Source organism: Orycteropus afer, unplaced genomic scaffold (assembly GCF_000298275.1).
Source record: "Orycteropus afer afer isolate SDZICR_OR568_19922 unplaced genomic scaffold, OryAfe1.0 scaffold00085, whole genome shotgun sequence".
Taxonomy (NCBI): domain Eukaryota; kingdom Metazoa; phylum Chordata; class Mammalia; order Tubulidentata; family Orycteropodidae; genus Orycteropus; species Orycteropus afer.
Window position 1 is genome coordinate 7,307,974 of NW_006921672.1, and position 20,271 is coordinate 7,328,244.

Here is a 20,271-nt window from a genome sequence, read left to right on the forward strand (position 1 = left end):
CCTCCCCCTCTGCACTGGCCCCTTTGTGAGGAGCATGGAGGGGAGGGCAGGCTCTAAGCCTGCCTAGAAACTCCCACTGTCAGCAAATGTTTTGGGATCTCCCTGAGAGCAAGGTGGGCTGTGGCATTAGTGGAGGGTCAGTTCATCCCTTCACATAAAATGGATCAGCACTTGAGCTGGGAGAAATGGGGGACAGGCTCTGGGCAGTCCCTGGTCTGGCGTGGAAGTTGACGGAAGAAGGGGTGGCCCGACCTTTCCTGCCGTTTTCTCTGCAGATGGCAAGAAGCGGGATCTCTTGGATTGTTTCTTGCCACTCCTGTCCCCCCAGCAAGGGCCACAAGCTGAGCTTGTAAAAGCCTAGAGATGTTGGGGATGCCAAGGAATGGGCAGGACAGCATCAAACTCAGCCCAAGCCTCCCCACTTCTTGGGCCCCTCCCCCCCATGATGAGTCAGGGGAGAGCAAGTGGGGAGAAGCCCCCATCGTCCTTGGTGCCCCTGTCCCTTGTTTGCACTATTGGGTTTAGGAGTGCTGACGGTGGGGAGATGGAGCTGTGACTCACAGTGTGCGTGTGTTTGTGTGCTTGTGCGTGCGTGTGCGTGTATGTGTGTGTCTCCCCCTGGACCTAGGCCAGCCGAGGGCAGGGATAGGAGCAGTGGTCAGATGAGGCAGCACCAGAGTGGGGAGTTCTCAGCTCTTGTTTGCACTCTCCCCACCTCACCAACTTTGGTCCCATTATGGGGCACGAATGGTTAGCAAAAACCAGAACAGTACTCCAATATTGGAGAGTAACTGGGGGCTGGGGGCTTCGAATCAGGGTCACATCCCACCTTCCCTCCCCTAGACCCCACATGATCTCAGTGCTCCCTCAGGGCCCCCCCTCCTCCTCCACTGAGCATTTGGTCCAGCTTCCCTGGCACAGGGGAGCCCCAAGTATTGGGGGAAGGGCCAGGGAGGGTAAAGTGCCCCTTCCTGTAGCAAAAGCCTCTTCCGGAATCAGCCAGCCTGCCTTTCTGTACCCCAACCCTGCCCCACCAACCCGGGAAGAGCTTCAGCTGACCTAACTATTCCCTCACCCACCAGCTATTTCCCCTCGGGTATAGTGGGCATTTCTCACCTTAAAGAACCCCCACCTGCCCAGGGCCACCAAAGGCAAGGGGCCAGTGGGACAGGCAGGAGAGAGGCCAGGTTGAAGACTGTGTATGTGTTTCAGTTGCACTGGGGTTGGAGCCAGGGGCGGCACTTCCGTCTTCCCTTAGCTCTTGTCTTGTCGATCTCTTTGCATGTGTGGTTTTTCTTTGTGTGTTTCTGTTTGGGTTTTTTTTTGTTGTTGTTGTTGTTGTTGGTTTTCTTTTTCTTTTTTTAAATAAAGAAAAGAAGATGTGTATATTTTTGGCAACGACAGAAACGTAGTGCAGATATATTTTTGCCTGTGCTGCTGAACTGGTTTTTTTCTGATACTGAAAATAATATTAATATTCCTGTTGATAAGACTTTGTAATATGCTAAGGAGCAGATAATGGAGGGGTTGGGGTAGGAATCCTTCAAAGGCAGTTTCTTAGGCACTTGCAAGGGCTTAGGGATGAATGGCAGATATGACAACCTCAGACATTCGCACTTTTTATTAATGGGAAATATCAGAAAGGAAGGATAACATTCAGCATCTTATGCATCTTAATCTTAACTGAGCTCTTCAACTCCCAGCACCCAAACCACTGGGGGAAAAAAACAAAAAACCTTCAGAGATTCTTGGAAGACTTGCTCATTCCCACCCACGCCCTTGCCCAAGGCTGGCCCACTTAGAGCTGAAACCAACTTCTGTTCTAGATAGTAAGGGAAGTGAGTCCACCCCAAGGCTGCTGTGGTTGAGAGTGAGAAGAACACAGGAGGTAGTGCACTGGGGTCCCCCTCCCCCAGCACGCTCCTGCCCTCCCCCAGCCAGAGTCTGGGGGGTCTCATCACCCAATCCAAGCTCTGCAGCTTTCCAAAAACCAAACCAAACCAAACTCACTGCCACCGAGGCAGTATCACTATGGAAGTAGATTGCCCACTCTTCCTTTTGAGGAGTGGCTGGTGGGTTTGAACCACCAGTCTTCTGGTTAGCAGTCAGATGCCTTAGGCACTAGGCCACCAGAGCTCCTTCCAGCTTTTCCAGGCCCTTCACATTCCCCAGGCTGGCAAGCAATGACAAATTGGATTTAAAGAAGGGATCCAGAGGGATTTCCTACTTTGGAGGGAGCTTAACATGAAAGGTTCAAGCACCTTCAGGAGGAAGCAGGATACCAATGCAAGGGGATGGCTGTAATGACTTCACCCTCCTCTCTCAGCCTCAGCCCGTTTTGAGAATGGATTTGGAGGGGAGTAGGAGAGGTAGATTTGTAGATCTGTCTGTCTGGGGTGGTGGGGGATGGAGGGGAAGGATGTGGTTTGCAGGGAGGGCAGAGCAGAATTTGAAAATCCGAGTGCACAGAGCTTCTGTTACCACTTGCAGCCCGAAAGTGTGAGATTTGGGTGTCTGGCCTTGGGGTCACAACTGTGGGGGAGTGTCAGAGCTAGAAGGGACTTGTCTAGGGGATGTTGGAGGAGCTTCACTGGAGACAGCTCCAAGCCTGGGAGGGGAAGGGGCTCATTGGCAGAGCCAGGACCAGCCCTCAGGACCCTGGCCTCCTGGTCCCTAGCTCTCCCACCCCTCCTCACCATTTCCAAATGGCTGGCTGGCCCTGAGTGTGTGATGTGTGGTGTGAGTGCAGGGCTGTGCCCAGGATGAGGGGGTGTCTATGTAGCACTGTCTTAGCTTAGAGCTGACGGATCCTCTCCATAGACAATGACACTTTAAAAGTTGCCTTTTTTTTTTTTTTTTTTAACTATCATTAGTTTTTCCCGTTTGTGAATATTTTTTTCTCAGGCTCCTGGGTCTACTGCTGCCTCCAGGTGGCCTTTCCCTGAGGGTGATGGGTACCGCAAGGTGTCCTTCCCCAGTCATTTCTGTACTGAATTCTAGGGATACACTCACCTGGACCTCTGGTGGGATGCAGGAAGGGCCTAGATAAGAGGGGGAAGCCAGAACCAAGGCCAGCTCTGAGAAGAGGGTAAAATCTTCCTAAACTGGAAATACCAACATGTTTTCAAAGGTCCAACCTCACTTTCCCCCCCCCCAGCTTCTGGTGTATTCCTTGGTGTGTGGGGGTGGGGCAGGGAGGACAGCCTTATGGGTAAGGAGCTTGCTCCCAATTTTTCATCCCAAACTCTTCCGGGAAAGAGGTACTGGAAGGACTTGAGTTAATTTCCATTGGGAATTTGGAAGAAGGTGGGGAACAGTACCCCTGGCTCCTTGAAGCCACAGCCATTCGGATTAAACTGTGTCTAGCTCCCAACCATTTTTGTCTTGACCTACTGAGAAGGGACTGGATGGTGCCCTCATTCCCATTTGCTCACTTTCTTCTTTGCTCCAGTGGTGAGACTGGAGGTCCAAACCCCACCTCTCACCCAGTGGTCCTCCCTTACCATCCCAGTCTGTCTAGATGTAGCAGCCCCTTCCTAGGGAGCAGGGAGGGGAAGCCACGGATGGCAAACCCAGGGGCTCCTTTTTCATTCCTTCTAAAACCTTTAAATACTCAGCCCACAAGGCAGTGGCCTCTCCTGCCACCTCCAAGCCTGGAATTGTGCATAACCCGGATCTTGTATCTTTGTATAACGGATGTTATTTGTACGAAGGGCAAATCGTAAACAGCACTTGTTCTTTTAATAAAAGAATGTTTTACAAAAAAGAAAACAAGAGACACTGCTTTGTATGAATTTATTGAAGGAAGAGGGAAGAAGGGTGCCAACGGTGGGAGCCTGCGAAGGGTATCGGTGAAGGTTTGGTCTACGACCTTTCAAACCAGAGTGCACGGAATACCTGATTTGCATATTTAAAATGAAGAGACCTGAGTCCCCCCCACCCACAAAAGTGTAACATGTTCATCCGGGCGATCTGGAAATCGGCTTTCAACAATCTCCCAGGTGATGGAATGTACCCCGATGGCACTTCTAAAACACACACACACACACACACACACACACAACGATGCTCTGCGCGAGCCGTTCCGCTGGCACGCCGGGGCCAGAGGGGGAGCCAAGCGAGCCCCCTTCCACACACCCCTGGAGACCACGGGGAGCCTGCTGTGTGGTGGATACTGCGGCTTGGTTTCAGGCAGCTGAGGCTAGGACGAACTCGCAGCTCTGCTGACCCGGGCGGTGTCTTCCGGGCCGAGGAGGGGCCTGGGCGGCCGGAGGCGGAGAGAAGGGGAATGTGACACGGCACGGGGCGGGGCCGAAGGCGGAGTCGGCACTGCTTGACGGCGCAGGCCGGACATGGGCGGTCTGCGGGCGACACTGCTGCGGGCGGCGTGCGGAGCCGGGGTAAGCACCATCCCCTGGGAGCGGCCGACCCCTATGCCCTCCTCGCCTAGACCAGCGCCCCCGCCCCGCCGCCTTGCCCTTTGCAGCCCTCCCTTAGCGCGTTTCCAACAAAAGCCTTTTTCCAAGCGTCTACTGCGTGCAGGACCTCCTCACGAACAAGTCTTCCGCTCGTTACCCCTTCTCCTTACCCTTTTACCTCCCCACGCCCTTCGAACCCCACATCGTTCTGACCCTTGCATTCCTTCTGTCCCAGATTCCCCGCGTCCTTCCTTTCCATTGATTTTATTTTTTCTGTTTCCAAACCATCTGCGGGCACTCTCAAAAGCTGAACCAGAGGCGGGACTTGTCTTCCTGGCTGGTAAGTTATCTCTGGCCTCTGCTCCTCCTCGCTCAAGTCCCCAGGTCCAGAGACCTCAAAGGTAGAGATCTGGGAATGGGACTGAGAAAGAGTACAACCCTGCTGCCCACACGCCAGCCATCATATCCCCTGCGGGGTCTGCCCTTGGCCACCTCCTTAGCCACCACAACTCTAGAAGGTGGAATGGACCAGAAGAACGGTCCTATGGCAGGGAGCCAAGCTGGGCTGGAAACTTCAGTGCTTGATAAACCAAGCCCCAGGTGAGGCTGGCCTGGATCCCAGCCCTGCCCGCCCTAGCACCCTGAGAGAAGTCAGAGTTTGAAGGGAAGGCAGTTGGATCCCTAAAACCTGAGTGCCTGCAGGACCTTGAAATCTCTTCCCCATTTGGAGCTCAGGCCCTATGGTGCCTTGGGGGAGTGCCCCTGCAGTGTGGCATTAGATCAGCCTCCTGACTGGAGGAGACAAGGCTCCAAGGGCTCCGTCTGACCCTGAGCCCTCATCTTCCCTCTCCACAGACCCAATGGTTCTCCAAAGGCCCAGCCAAGTCTGTGGTGGCTCAAAAAACGCCCATCAAGGTGGAGCTGGTGGCTGGGACCACATACAGGTGGTGTGTGTGTGGTCGCAGCAAGAAGCAGGTAAGAGGCCCCAGCCCTCCTCCCCAGTCTGATGACATGACATCCCCTGGTTGGAGACAGCATGGTTGTCTCCTGCAGTCTCCGGGGATATTCCTTTTCTTCCCACACATACCAGCAGGACCACAAGGGGGAGTGGAGCTGAAAGAATATTCTCAGGCCAGTGCTACCTGTGGCCTTGAGCTCATTTGTTCTCTGAACCAACCCTTTGAAATCAGGCCAGAGAGGCATACAATCACCAGCCAGACTGGTAGAGCCTGGATCTGGACTCATCTCCTGGTCCTCCTTCTGGGCTCCCAGCTATAAGGCATTGAGGCTCACCTGCCTCTTTCTCCTCCTCCTTCCTCCTTCCAGGAAGCAGCTGGGCTTCCAGGCCTTGGACCCTAACATTGGGAAGATTCTGCTGAGTCTCTCCTGCTCCCTTAATCTTCCCAGCTTTCCCCTGGACTCTTTCCCAGTCCTCTTCTTCCAGAAAACCCTTCTCCTTTCTCAGTTGATGACTCTTTTCTGGTCACCTGCTGCAACCTGCTGTAGCTCTGTCTGGCTGCCTGGCCCTCAGGATCCTTTTGTCCCAGCAGGAACCTTCCTTATTTTCTTCGCCTCCCAGGCTCCTTTCCTTCCCCAGCTGAGTGCTGGACTGTATGCTTCCAGGAGGCGTGGCATGACATCAGCAGCCCAGAGTGCTGCGTTCCCACTTTGCCACCAATTTGCTGTGGACTTTGATAGGTCTTTGTGAGGGTGAGGCAGGGCTAAGGGAACCAGCTGGAGAGTGTCCCAGCATGAGGTAGCACTCTGTGCCTGTCTGCCGGGGACAGGGTGCCAGTTCCTATTTGCACACTCCTCACATCTCTCCTACTTCCTCTCCTCCTTCCCCACCCTGACTAGGGTGAAGAAGTCTTGGCTCCCACTAACTAGTGAGTCACATCACCTCTTAGGGCTCAGTCACTGCTTGCATAGCTTCAGGGATGGAAGTGGAGCTTACACTTGCACCAGGCAGCCCATTTGCTATGGGACAGTCCCTTCCTCACGTGTTTCCTGGAGCCAAACAAAACTGACACGCACTGTCATGCGCTCGGGCTCTCTCCAACCCAGGGAATGTGGGGAAGGAAATGAATTTAACGAACCAAAGGACACTCAGAGCCATTTAAAAAACAAAACAACAGCAACCTATTCATGTAAAGATTGCAGACATTTCACTTTGAAAATTCTGCTCTTGTGTCCTGCTCCTCTGGGTCCCACAGAGATTAATGCTATAAAAATGCACTCTCTCAGAAACCCAAGCAGGAGTCATTACTATGAGTCAAATGACTCTAGGGCAGTGAGTTTGGTTTTTTGAGCACATATGTGGGTGAAGTGGTTAATGACCATGTGATAAGTCTCCTTATTGCCCCACATTACAGAGGTGAGGGGTAAATCAGCTGGTCAAAATGAACGGATAGTCTGATTCTAGACTCCAGAGCCTGAACTACCACGCTCAGCCACCCCCACCCCAGCAGGTGGGGTTGGGTTTTTGACTCCTTTGTTTTCTCCACCAGCCCTTCTGTGATGGCTCACACTTCTTCCAACGCACTGGCCTAACCCCACTCAAGTTCAAGGTCCAGGAGACCCGTACAGCAGTCCTCTGTACTTGCAAGGCCACCCAGAAACCCCCGTACTGTGATGGCACCCACAAGAGTGAGCGAGTGCAGAAGGCAGAAGTGGGCTCCCCGCTCTGAGAGAGTAGCTGCTGCCCAGACCCAGGGGGCCTTGGCTCCAGGCCTCTCTGACAGGCACTTCCTTTGTGAGCCCAAGAAAGGATCATCCAGGGGACTTGGTACCCATACTTGGACCCTGTAACCTATAGTCTGGGGGTAGCCAGAAGCAGGCCCCTGAGTTTAACGCCTATTGGTGGAGATAATGGCATTAAAATACATATCCATCCAGAATGGTGGTTTCGTGGTCACTGGTGTGAGGCACCTGCATCACCCCTGCTCCAGATTTTAACTTGTGTGGGCTGAGGGCACGTGGTCGGTCAGCCACAGTGAGCCTAGTTCCACTCCATTCCATTTGGGGTCCCCCAAGGCAGGACTGGTCCCAGAGACAAAAGGCATGATGACGAGATCAGGGGACCCCTCCCTACCTCCCCCATCCCCTCTACCCAAAGAACTACAAGCTCGGAGAGTATGCAGCATTTATTACAAAGCCAAGAGATACAAATGTCCCAGGGTAGAAGGAGGGCAGTCACAGGACCTCAGACACAGGACAAGGTGCAAACACAGACAAACCCCCTGGAAGGCTCCCAACTTCACACACCTAGGTTGTGATAGAATCTAGAGTCTTCCCTCCTCACCTCCTCCAATCTATGTACATTTGAGGAAAAACAGGTGGGCAGGGGTCTGCCCCTAAGGGAGCCCACTGACCCCTCAGGGGATGGAGGTGAGTCAGCGCTCACAGGTTTTTGTCTTGTGCTTTTAGAAGCCCCTGTTACTATCCTGACTGCCTCGGCTAGGGGCGGGGAGGAGGAAGAGCTGAAGGGTAAGTTTGCCTTTGGCAAAACTTTGGGTCTGTGCTTGTCTGCCCACCCCTCTGCCACTCCAGGCTCCCAAGTGAGATCTCCCAGACAGCCTGGCTGGAGAGGGTTCCTAGGTGAAGGGAGCAGGGCAGGAGGGGATGAAGCTGTTTCCAATTCGAAAGCCACAGGTGGAATTTCAAGGGCTGAGGCCTCCTGTGGCCTCAATCTTCTCTTCCACAAGATAAATGATGCAAAGGCCACACACATTGGGGGGCGGGGTGGGGGGAGGCAGAACTATCTATTCTTTGCACAAAGTTTCTACTGCGCAAGAGGAAGAGGTGAAGGAGATGCCACCTCCACAGGCCACCTGCTGCTCAGAACCAGGGGCTAAACTGCATTTGTAAAAGGCACTGTCTTAGCAATTCTCTGGACATTCAACAATGGGGGGAGGGGTATACCGGTCAAGGGCAGGACAGCAGCCAAGGTGGGTAGAGAAACGGGGTGGACCCCTATACATACCCAGTTAGAGTTGTGCCTAAAGCTCTGGGGGCTGGTGGGGCCCCCTGGTGCCCCATCTACCTTAGGGAGTAGGGGGAGGATGGGACAGGCCTTTACTGAGCCTCAAGTGGCCCCTCCTGTCCACCTCCAGGCACCCCAAAAAAAGAAAGCAAATTACACAAGACCCCTATAAATGAACACCCCATCCCACATACACACACACACACACATAAAGTTTTGTATCCTGTGGCATTTAAATTAATCTGGCTGGTCCATAGAAAATAAGTATGTATATTTGGTTTTTCCTATGTACATATATATATATAGATTTATTTATAAAACCCACCCCCCACCCCTAAGGTGGGAGGAGCTGGGAAAAAGTAGAAGAGATGGAAAAAAAAGGGCCCAGAAAAAGTGGAGGGGTGGAGAGGCATGGCTGGAAAAGGAGAGGGAGGGTCCTTTTCCTCAAGTTAAGGGGGGCACAGGTGCTCCATTGACCGTCATCTTGCGCCCCCTGCTGGTTGAAGATGGTGTCTGCAGGCAGTTCGAGGTGCCCCCGTTGGCAGCTGTGTTGACCCCACTGGCTGTCGAAGGGGGAGTGGGGGAGGTAGGGTGGGTGGCCGGGGGCCCATGGGAGCTGGGAGAACCATGGGAGGGGGTGGCTGGGCTGGGCAGGGAGGAGGAGGTGGCCGGCAGGGTGGCAGGGCTAGGAGCCTTGTCGCTGACTGACTCACACTCGGAAGCCCCGCTGGTGTTGGTGCCCTCCGAGGGGGTGGGCGCTGTGGGCAAGGTAAGCCGCTTGCAGGCTGGCTGGACACGATACTTGAGGGGGAGGGGGCCGTTCTGCAGGAGGAGGTGGGGAGAAAGGCAGGGGTGGCAGTGTCAGGAAGAAGAGGCTAAAGAGGCTGCCACCCAACTTCAACCCACAGTTACCCAAATGAGAAAAAAGGAAAGGAACAGGGCCTTGGAGAGGAGAGAGGAAATGACAGACAAAAGGAGACCAGAGATGCAGATTGGAATGTGAGACCACAGATAATCTTGGAGAGAAAGGGACGGAAGCAGAAGGAAAACGACCTGAACATCTTAAAGACAGAAAGAGCGCTACTGTGAGGAAAGCAGAAAAGCAGGAAGCAACATTCACACCTCCACAGCCACAAAACCTTGTTTTCTGACCCCAAACTGACACGGGCCAAAGGATCCTTTGCTCCTTCTCAGTGTTAGAGGGGCTCTGAGAGACAGCCAGGAAGCAGGCCACCCTGGGCACACCCAGCTCATTGGGCAAGGGGTGGAATGTCTGATTACAGCAGGCTACCTGCAGCCACAGACCAATGCCAGACTCTGGAGACGTCCCCGCCCCATCTGCCCCCATCCTGCAGGGCCCCACCCAGCCTGGCTCACCCGCCGCCAAGGGTAGATGTAGGCAATGTCCATGAGGGTGTAGTATTCCTTCAGCGGCTCATCCTCGTACAGAACCTCCACCTGGGAGACGGGAGGGAAGGGCACCATGACCCTGGCCAGGCTCAGAGCTCTGGCCGTTTGGTAAGGAGGCTCCAGGGTGACTCTTGGAGGTTGGTAGGAACAAAGTAAACTGGCAGGTGGCCCCTCACTACTCTGGAGTTTTACTGTGGATCCAACTTCCTTATCAGACCTGTCCCAACATAGTTCCTGGCCACCAGGTAGGAAGGGATCCATGTTGTTAATATCCTCCCCCAGCCATCCACACAGTGGTTTGGCCAGTCTCCCAGAGGAGCTGGTCGGCAAAACAAGGCCCCAGGTGAGAAGTCTCTCCTGCAGTACAGGTTCTCCCTCTGGCTGCTGGCAGAATCACAGTGGCGTGCACAGGAAGTAACTTAAAAAGACCAGTGCTTGGTTCTCATCCCGTAGATTCTGACTTAACGGGACGGCGTGAGGTCTGGGCACTGGGAGTTTTAAGGTTCCTCAGGTGATTCTGATATGCAGCCGAGTGTGGGATCCTCTGTCTTAGAACCTGGCTAGTCAAAGTGTGGCCTGTGGACCAACTGTATCACCTGGGGGCTTGTTAGAAATGGAGACTCTCAGGCCCACCCCACCCCTTCAGAACCAGAGCACGCACCTTACCAAGCTCTCCAAGGTTCACGTCCACACTCAAGTTGGATAAGCAGTGTCCTAAGCCTACTTTAGAATGTCAGACTAGCAGCGGACATCAAGGTCAATTGGCATAACATACTACACAAAATACTGTTCCACCTCCTACTTTGGCAAGTGGCGACTGGGATCTTAAAAGCTTGCAAGCTGCTATCTAGATGCAACAGTGGGTCTCTCCTCATCCAGAGCAAAGAAGAAGGAAGAAAACCAAAAATTCACGGATACAATCAGTCCTAGTGACTGGTACACCATCCAATCTGCAGCCTATATGACTATGAGACCAGAAGAACTAGATGGTGCCTGGCTACCAATGTCAACCACTTGGAAAGAGATCCATGTAGGAGATCCTGGATAGAGAGGGAGAACAATGTGGACAAAACTTAAAATCATTCGGAGAACAAAAAAAGAAGGGGCACCAGGTTTGTTGGTCCAACAGAGCCTGGTGGAACCACTGAGACTATGGCCCCTAGCTGCCCTTCAGGTCTGGAATTGAACCCACGCCTGTGGCTTCCAGCCAAACAATAGACAGGCATATGAGTTGAACATTTACCATAGGTAGATACACTCCTTAGAGAGAATCATGGGAGTAAGAAGGGCTGTTTATGCACCGGGAAGCAGCTCAGGGGGCAGGAGGGCATGGAGGGATGGACACAAGGAAGAGGTAATTATCAGGAGGAAGTGGGAGGGGAGCTGTTGCATTGTGGTAAATTGTGGTCAATGTCATGAGACAAAGTGTATGTGAACTGCTGTATGGAAAGTGAATTTGCTCTGTAAATTTTCACCCAAATCACAATTAAAAAAAAAAAAAGAATGTCAGACTGGCCTTCCCAGAGCCAGCTGGCCTCAGATAAGGCCCTAGGGTTTTGCACACACATCCTGCCACAGTGCTGAGTATGCAAGCATGAGTGCACATGCAGACCAGTATTGTTGGTTCTGTGCACCTTTGAACACTGACTTCAGCAGACACAGACCGTCCTATAGTAATCTTGGTTTTAACTGCTCTTCTTCATGGGCTCAACTATAATCCATGCAAGCCCTTGGTAACACCAACCAGCCCTGAACCAAGCCCTTGGTAACACCAGCTACCCCTGAACTAAGGCTGGGGTGCACAGATTGGCAGACAGACTCCGACACAGGGACTACTTTCTGAAAGGGCCCAGAGGCCTGGTACCCACCTTGTACTTGCTGGGCACATCCATCTTGTTGCGGAGAAACTTGGCGAGATGCATGACCGTCATGGCTGCTGGGCACCGCAGGAAACGCACCCCTGTCTGCTGGGGGACAGGCATTCATGGAGGCTTTCACCCCAGGCCACTCTCTTCCAGGCCACTCTCCACTCCTGGGCAGGCCCAGCACCCACCTTTTCCTTGTCCCCATCCCCATTCTCCAGGGGGCCCTTCTTTTCCTCACGATCCCTGTGGGAAGAAAGAATGAAGGTAGGGAGACCCCAGACCAGGCAGGATGCCCCTAATCCACACACCCAGAGGGACTTCCCAAAGGCACCCCTTCCTCCCAGGGTGGGAGAGGTGGGTGACTCAGTCTGGGAGCCCAAGAGGACCAGGCATGGGCCATACTTGCCTGACACCCTCGTAGAACTCGATGGAGAGGCTGACAATCTCGTCATCGCTCAGGGCCCCCTTCTCCTGTTCCAGGACCTCACCGCGGTCCTCATTGGAGCCATTGGGAACTGCAGAAAGAGAGAGCTCTGAGGAGCTGGCCTAGGACAGGGGAAGGGTACCCCACTGAGGACACAGGGACCATGTAGCTCAGCAGGGTGGGGATGGGAGTGTCCAGCAATGCTGGCAGTTTGGGGTGGAAAGGAGGAATGGTGACGTCAGAGCATGAGCAGTGGGTGGACAGCATAGCATGTGAAGCCCCCGTGGCTAGCGACAGTGCTACACTCACACACTCGGCCCCAGTTCTGTGACCACACACACGTGAACACACTCACCCTCTGTCAAGGGGTACGCTGCATAGAAATCCCGCCGCCGTTTCATCTCATCTGGAAGAGGGAAGCAAGGTGAGAAGGTGGCAGGCTCAGAAATGGGGAGGAGGGGGAAGGGGAAGAGTGGCAGATACCTTTAAAAAGCCCAGGGACCAACTTGTACACGATGTCTTGGAGGGTTTTGTCAGATCTGGAACAAAATGTACAGGGGTTGATCAGCAGCTGTCCTACCCAGATCTCCCCAGCCAAGGGACCCCTCTTCCCTCCTCCCTTCCTGAGACACAAGGCCCAGGCATTTGGGCCCTTGTAGTGTGTCTTTACCCCTTAGGTGTTTCTTAGCCTATGACATGTTGGACACAACCCAGAGGGAGGGAAAGATCCACGCCCAGTGCTTCTCCCCCACTGGCTGCCTTGGCTACAGGCCACAAGGAAGGATGAGGGATGCAGGGGGAAGCACGTGAGGGGAGCACCTAGGGGGACCCAGAGGTCAGCGCAGGCAGGGCAGTGCCAGGCCCACCCACCTGATGCTCAGCAGTGGTCGGGTTTTGTGGACCTGTACATCACACATGGGGCAGTATTTGTTGGTCTCCAGGTAGCGCACAATGCAGGTTTTGCAGACTTGGGGGGTGTGGAGAGAGAGAGAGAAAGAAGAGTCAGAGCCCCCTTTCCTACCCTTATGCCCTCTGCTAAGGCTGGGTATCCCTTCTTCTCCTTGTCCCCACAGTTCAAGCTGTTCTAAGACCCAACATAACGATGTCTGTTTTGTCCAGGTAGAAGCTACATCTTATCCACCTTTGGGAGAGGACAAGTCTCCTATGTGTGTATGTGTGTGCGCATGCGTGTGTGTATATGACAGGGAAAGACAGACGGAAAGCAGACTGGTGTCATACACTATATGAGGGGAGTCCCAAGCCCCCATGATGGAGTATAAAACAAGAGCCAACCTCTCAGACACCTCCCCACATCCCTGACCCTCATCCACTATGCCCATAGTGCCTGTGCAGGAAAGAACTGAGGTTTCAGATGAAAGTCCCTGAAGTGAATGCCTGGGTTGAAGCCTCCTGGTCTCTCCTCCCAGGCAACCTCTCAGTGACCTGGGACCCCCCCCCCATCAGACATATGGACCATGCTTGCCCTCCAGGGCAGGGGCGTATGTTTCTGCCTTCTCCAGGCAGTGCCCACTCCCCAAACTGGGCACAGTGGCTGCCCACCCCGAGAAGCAGCCCCCACCCAACTCACAGGAATGCAAGCACTCCACGATGGTCGTGGCATCGATGAAATACCCCCCGCAGAGGGCACACATGAGGTGGGGGTTCAGCTCCGTGATCTTGATCCGTGTGGTTCGATGCATGATGCCAGGGTAGGGGGTGGGGGGACTGGGGAATGTTACCCTGGGAAATGAAAGTGGAATCAGAAACCTAGAGATCCAATAGCCTGTCACACACTTCACTTTGTCCCCACCCAAACCACATCTCTCCCTGAGCCCAAGCCTCTTCTTTGGTCTTAAGGTGGGGTGGGGTGCATGGATATGGCTGGTTCCATCTGGCCTCCTGTGATGCTGGGGGCTCTTGAGGAGTCATGCAAACTGAAGCAACAAGGTCAGGCTCCATCGCAGGAAGAGCAGGATGGATTGAGATTAGCAGAGTACATGGAAAAGCAGGAAAACGGAAGAACAGGGTTTTGTAAATCTCCCCAATCTCAATCCACATTCACTGAAATGCTAAGTACTCAGTTGCTAACTGGAAGGTCTGTAGTTCAAACCCCCAGGAGAAAGATTAAAAAAAAAACCAAACTCACTGCTGTCAAGTCAGATCTGACTCACAGCGACCCCCCCCCTTGGGTTTCCGAGGCAGTAACACTACAGAAGTAGATTGCCCAACCTTCCTTCTGAGGAGTGGCTTGGGGGTTTGAACCACCAGCTTGGAAACCTTATGGGGCAGTTCTGCTCTGTCCTCTAGGATCACTATGAGTTAGAACTGACTCAATGCCAGCAGGTTGGGGCCATGAAGGAGTCCCTGTTGTTGCTGTTGTTATGTGCTGTCAAGTCGCACCTGACTCATAGCAACCCCTCCTTGGATTTCTGAGGCAGTATCACTACGGGAAGAAGCTTGTCCCATCTTCCTTCCGAGGAGTGGGTGGTGGGTTTGAACCGCCAGCCTTGTGGTTAGCAGTCTAGTGCTTTAGGTACTACGCTACCAGAGCTCCTAAAGGAGTCCCTAGGAGATGCAAACGGTTTAGCACTCAACTAAGAGCTAAAAGGTTAGTGGTTTCAACCAACCCACGGAGAGGTGCCTCAGAGGACAAACACAGTGATCTACTTGGAAAGATCTCAACCTTCATTCAACACCCCATGGAGCTGTTCTACTCAGCACACATAGGGTTGCCAAGAGTTGGCATCAGCTTGACAGCAACTAACAACAGGGGCTATGGAGAAACTTAGATAAAAGGAAATAAAGAGATCAATAGGAAATAAATTACCCTCCTCAGCTCCTCCAGCCAGGTGCAACACCCCTGACAAATCTTTCTAAACCATCCCATCCTCCTCCTACCCTATCCACTCCTCCTCTAGGAAGCCCTCCTGGGAACACTGTGGACACACCTAAATTTGAAGAGGGCACCCATCATTTGTTCCTTTGGCTGTGCATCCTGCCCAGGCCCTGAAGCACCCCCCTCCTCTAAGGGCCACTGGATATAGAAACCCACCATATATATGGACCTGGTGCTCAGGCAGGGACTATTGAGAACTGTCCCCTACAAGCCTAAAGTTGGGAACACACAGCTCCCGCCTATCCCTAGACCCAGCCACAGACTCTGCAGGTAAAGGCAGTCAAGGAACCAGGGTAACAAGACTGCTACCACCCCGCCACAGGAAGCCCTCCTATGGCCTGCAAGCTCACCCATGCTCTAGGACCAGCCCCCCTTGTGGATGCACAGGAGTTTTCCTCACATGGGCACTGCCACCCTCCTACCGTCTCCCACCTGGTGATAACTCTGTAACTCGTCTGCTCCAGCAACAAACCTGAGGCTATGGATGCCTCAGCCTACCTGAGCACCCCGCCAGGCCCCCAGCTCGTCACAGTCCAGCTCTGGACTGGCTGATGTGCCCAGGTCTAGGTACAAAAATCAACCTGCACCTAGAAGGGAAGGCCCCGCCCTCTCTTGCTCTTTCCCAGAGTAGAAGTCCAAGGAGTGGGGCTCGGGAGAGTGGCCAAGCCCCAGCAGCTCCTTGACACATGTTCACGCCCTTCTCTCCTTTCCAGAAGGATTTCTAAAGCAACCACATTGGGTTTTCCAGGACAAGAAATTCACAGCCGGGACCAGCAGTTTCTATAGAGACCCCAGGATGAGTTTGGCCAGGACCCAAGCAGCAAACAGAGGCACAGGGAGCCTGGCCAGAGACCAAAAGAGATCGAGAGACACAAAGGCCACACTGGGAGAGATACCAAGTTAGAGGGCAGACAGAGTGGAACAACCAAAGCCCAGAGCAAGCCGGAAACCCTGCTGAGAGGCAGCGCCCCAAGACCTGCAGGAAGGGAAGGGGCTCCCCCCTGACAGAGGGCAGCCTCGGTCAGCCCTCCCTGCATGGTGCCCCCTTCACAATTATGCAGAAGGCTTGCTGGCTACTCTACTGTTTGGTTGTTTCCATAGTAACCCTCTCCCTGGCAAGATGCCCAAATATTATTACAACCATCCAAAGGAGGAAAGAGAGAGAACTGACTCCAAGTAGCTGTCTCTTGGAGAGTGTGTAATAGCCATTGTAGGAGTCCGTGCCGCCGGGGCCGCCAAAAGGAACTTCACGTGATTGCCTGTCCTGGGTGTGTGTGTTCAAATGTATATGTGTACATTGTTGTTGTTGTTGTTATGTGCCGTCGAGTCGGCCCCGACTCATAGCGACCCCTCCTTGGGTTTCCGAGGCAGTATCACTACGGAAGTAGGATTGCCCAACCTTACTTCCGAGGAGTGGCTGGTGGGTTTGAACCACCAGCCTTCTGGTTAGCAGTCAAGTGCTTTAGCCACTATGCTACCAGAGCTCCTATATGTGTACATGCACACCCCAAAACAAAACATGGTGGAGTCTGATCATGCTGGGGGTCCAGGCTGTTAGGAGTAACTCACATCCCCTTCTCTCTCTCTCACCTAGACATACACACACATGTACACACGTACAAATGCAGGCGCCTCACATTGCCTTCGCCACCTCACTCACACATATGCTGTGTTTTCAAAACAGACACTTGCTCTTACGACCTCCCACCAGAGCCAGTTCCAGACAGACAGACTGTAGCCTTCACACCCGGGAGCACCACGCTGCCAATGACATGGCCCTCACCCTAGTGCTTCTACTTCCCTGAACATTTGAAGGAATTCAGACCAAGACCATCCCTCAAGCCCCTTTCTGGATGCAAGGGAGAAAAGGGCTGTGGTGCTTTGTTGAATGAAACATTCCTCCTTTTCCCATTCAAGAAATGAGACCCCTGTGCCATATTCTCTGGCCCCATTCCATCCCCAGGGGCCTCAGACTTCTACCTCTGGGGCTGGGGGTGGGGAGAAGCGCTGATTGGTTCCTCACCTGATTGCCATGGTTACCTGTAGGGCCCTGCCAGCAGGTGCCAAGAGCAACTGTAAACAGGAGCTGGGTTCCCTAATAGCACCTCCTTCCCTTTCCCTCCCTAGGAAGCTCAGGGCCCACTTACACCCAATTCCTCCCTAGTTACATAGGGCTGGTGGGAGGGAGAGGGAGGAGAGGCAGTGAGCGCCGGACTTCCGGCTGTCATCATCACTTTAGAGAAAGGCTGAGAGATAGGAACAACCAAAGAGGGAGAGAGATCCCAAGAAGCAGAAACAGGAGACCAACGGCCATTCAGAGGTGGCCTCCATGGAGCTGGGGGGATTGAACAGATCAACCCCACCTGTGTTCCCACACTGGGCCTGGGCACTGTCTCCCACCCTCAATACAACCTTTCCCTTCCCCTCAACCGGAGGTCAAGTTCTTCAGGATCTTCTGTCCTCAATCCACTGTCTTTTAAGGGCTGACCCTTAAGTGACCCATGCTCCTGGCCCCTGAGCCCCAGGTGCCAGCCAGAGTGGCAAAAAAAAAAAGAGGGAGCTTTTATGGTACCCAGTCTAACCCCAGCAGTTCTCTCTCTTCATCCTCAAAGCCCTTCACTAACAGAGACCACCCTCCTCCACCTTTCTATTCTGATCAGTCTCTTTCCGGAAGCCCCTTTCCCCCAACTGAGGCCTCTCTGGCTGTTAGTGACTCCATTTCCCCTGCAGAAATAACCAGTCTCTGACCACCCAGAGGCCCTACTGCTTAATGAGATGCCATGCAATAGCATTCTTTGCTTGGGCTCCCCTCTAAACAAAATTTGCCCAACTCCCTCACTAGAAATTCCCCGGGTCTTGTAAAAGTCAATCAAGGTCACAAGCAAATGTCTAGAATTGCAGAAGTGAAAGAGATCTTAGAAAGCATCTTGTCCAATCCTTTCATTTTATAGATGAAGAAACTCAGACAGAAGAGACTTGCCTAAGGTCACACAGTCAGGCAGTGGCAGGCGTGGGACTAGACTAATCCTGGCTCTATCCCAGTGCTCTGTTCACACTGACACCAAGGCCAGGTACCTCACTCATCTAAAGAACCAATAAACCTGACCAGACTCCATCCAGACAGGTGGGAAACAGGGACAGGCCCTCTATGAGCCTGCTAGGAGAGGGTCAAAGTCTGGCCAAAATACTGCCATTAGCACCAGTGTTCTCACCTTGAAGTAGGAAGAGGGAACGGAGGCTAATTGCCTCACCTCATCCCATGGTGCACATGGGGAAACTTAGGCTCCTGGAGTGGCAACAGCTTCTCCATGAAGCACACTGAGCCAGAGTGTAGTGGCAAGATCAGTTCCAGGAATCCCTCTTTCTTCCTGCCACATGGGTCCAACTGTGCAGGTTCCATGTATGTCTTTGGGGCCATAGTAGTCTGCCTGGGGGCACTGCCAACCTCTCAACCTTCCCCAATCCTTGACCCTGACTTCCTCCCTAGCACTGAGAAGGCCTCTAGCCTCCTCAAGCTGGGCTCACTACCCTTTCCTCTCAGCTCCCTGAGATCAAAAACAAAAACCCAAAATACAAAGAACTGCACACTGACACACACACGTACACAAACATATACACACACAGACAGACATAACCCATCCATCTCTCCCACACAACACACAAGACCAGACACTACATAAGCAAGCATGCACGCATACGCACACACACATAGGGCCAGACACTTGGCCAGACACATACACACGGGGCCAGACACACCCCATTGTACGTACAGCCAGGCCTACAGTTGCCAGATGCGCAAGCCACCCCCACCTACCCCAATCCCCCAATCAGAAGCACACAGTCTGACATCCCTGCCTGAAACCAGAACTACACACACATTATTAACCTTTTGTGCATCCCTGGTCCACCTAGGGAAAATCGTAATACAAGTCTTCCAGCAACAAAAGCAGCACAGCTCTGAACCCTCTAGGGGCCAAAGGCTGCAGAGGGAACGGTCATCTGAGCGGGGAAGTCCTCCACATCTGACCTGCACAGCAATATAACCTCTTCCTGGCCAGGCTCTCTCCATTCCCATGGCAACAGTTCCACCAACCACAGCTATGGGCAAGACTAGAGGCTGCAGAGAGCCCCCTTCTCGGGCCCATCCCCTAAGACTTCAACTTGAACCCCACCTGGCATACAGGCTCTGGTCTCACCTGGAATCTGTTTCCTGCCTCATTCTTAAAAACAACTCTAAGGCTTCAGCCCCCAATCCCAAACCAGGAGAATACCTGGGGAAAAAAAAAAAAAACACCTCTCCATCAAGAAGCTGCAACAAAGCTGGCTTTATGCTCCTTCTCCAAGAAATAACACCTTGGAACAGAGTGGAGAGGGGGAGGAAGGGGAGAGATTAGTTTTAGGAACAGATGCAAACTCCAAGAGGTCCAGAGAAGGATAACAGAATGGGAGACAGCCAGGAGACCTCTCAGCGACAGCAGGGGGGACATTCAAGAGACAAAAGACAAGGGGGAAGGACAGGACAACACTGCGATAGTATTTACAGACAAATTCACCACTACCCCCCCCCCCCGGCTTCCTCCTTCCTCACCTCTGGCCAGATAGGGGCAGCGAGAGAGAGGGAGAAGCATGCCTAGGCCTACCGAGGAGAGAGGAGGGGCAGGGGGCGCTGGCCGAGGGGTCCCACCCTCTCAGCTAGCGGTTGGAAGGTCTGGGCTGGGAGAAGACCGATGGAAGAGGGACCAGTCCATCAGACCCTCCTGCCTCCGCCGGCGCTGGAAAATATCGCGATACATCTCCCTACCTCTCTCCATTCTACGCCTCCACTCTGGCTTCCCCGGAGGCTGGGTCAGAGGATCAGGGAACCTCAGTTCCCGGTGGCCGCTCCCACCTTCCCTAGAGCCAAACTTTCGGCGGGGCCCAAGGAGGGAGAGTTCCGCTGAACACTCTGCCGAGGTGGTTCGCAGAGGGGGCGGGGCGCCCAGCGCTGGGATCGGGGAAAAGGGGACCCGCTGGGGGAGGTGCCCGAGGGCGCGGGGACCCGGGCCGAGGAGAGCGCCCCTCCACCGCCTAGCAATCAGCATGTTCATTGAGTCCCAGCCTCAAGTCCTCGCGCGTGTCCACGACGTCCCAGTGCCCAGAGGCAGTGAGCGACCCCTCCCCAGATCGAGGGGCTAGGTGTGTGTTAGTTACCAGGGGCTGCTTGCCTTGTGGGGAGGGCTGGAGGCACAGAGGTGCGCCCCAGCGCGTACCCCCCAAAACCCTCATGGCGGCTCCGG

The 20,271-nt window shown here is 53.6% G+C and overlaps 2 protein-coding genes across 2 annotated transcripts; one reads left to right on the top strand and one right to left on the bottom strand.

Annotated features, from left to right (window-relative positions):
• Positions 1 to 4,352: 4,352 nt before the first annotated feature.
• Positions 4,353 to 7,105, top strand: CISD3 (CDGSH iron sulfur domain 3). Its single transcript, XM_007942184.1, has 4 exons — positions 4,353 to 4,400; positions 4,726 to 4,758; positions 5,274 to 5,393; positions 6,926 to 7,105. The coding sequence occupies exons 1-4, from the start codon at positions 4,353 to 4,355 to the stop codon at positions 7,103 to 7,105; spliced, it is 381 nt and encodes a 126-aa protein (XP_007940375.1).
• Positions 7,106 to 8,844: 1,739 nt separating this feature from the next.
• Positions 8,845 to 13,799, bottom strand: PCGF2 (polycomb group ring finger 2). Its single transcript, XM_007942007.2, has 9 exons — positions 13,688 to 13,799; positions 12,970 to 13,066; positions 12,583 to 12,638; positions 12,455 to 12,505; positions 12,082 to 12,190; positions 11,864 to 11,918; positions 11,679 to 11,774; positions 9,778 to 9,858; positions 8,845 to 9,222 (listed from the first exon to the last, which is right to left on the bottom strand). The coding sequence occupies exons 1-9, from the start codon at positions 13,797 to 13,799 to the stop codon at positions 8,845 to 8,847; spliced, it is 1,035 nt and encodes a 344-aa protein (XP_007940198.1).
• Positions 13,800 to 20,271: the final 6,472 nt, after the last annotated feature.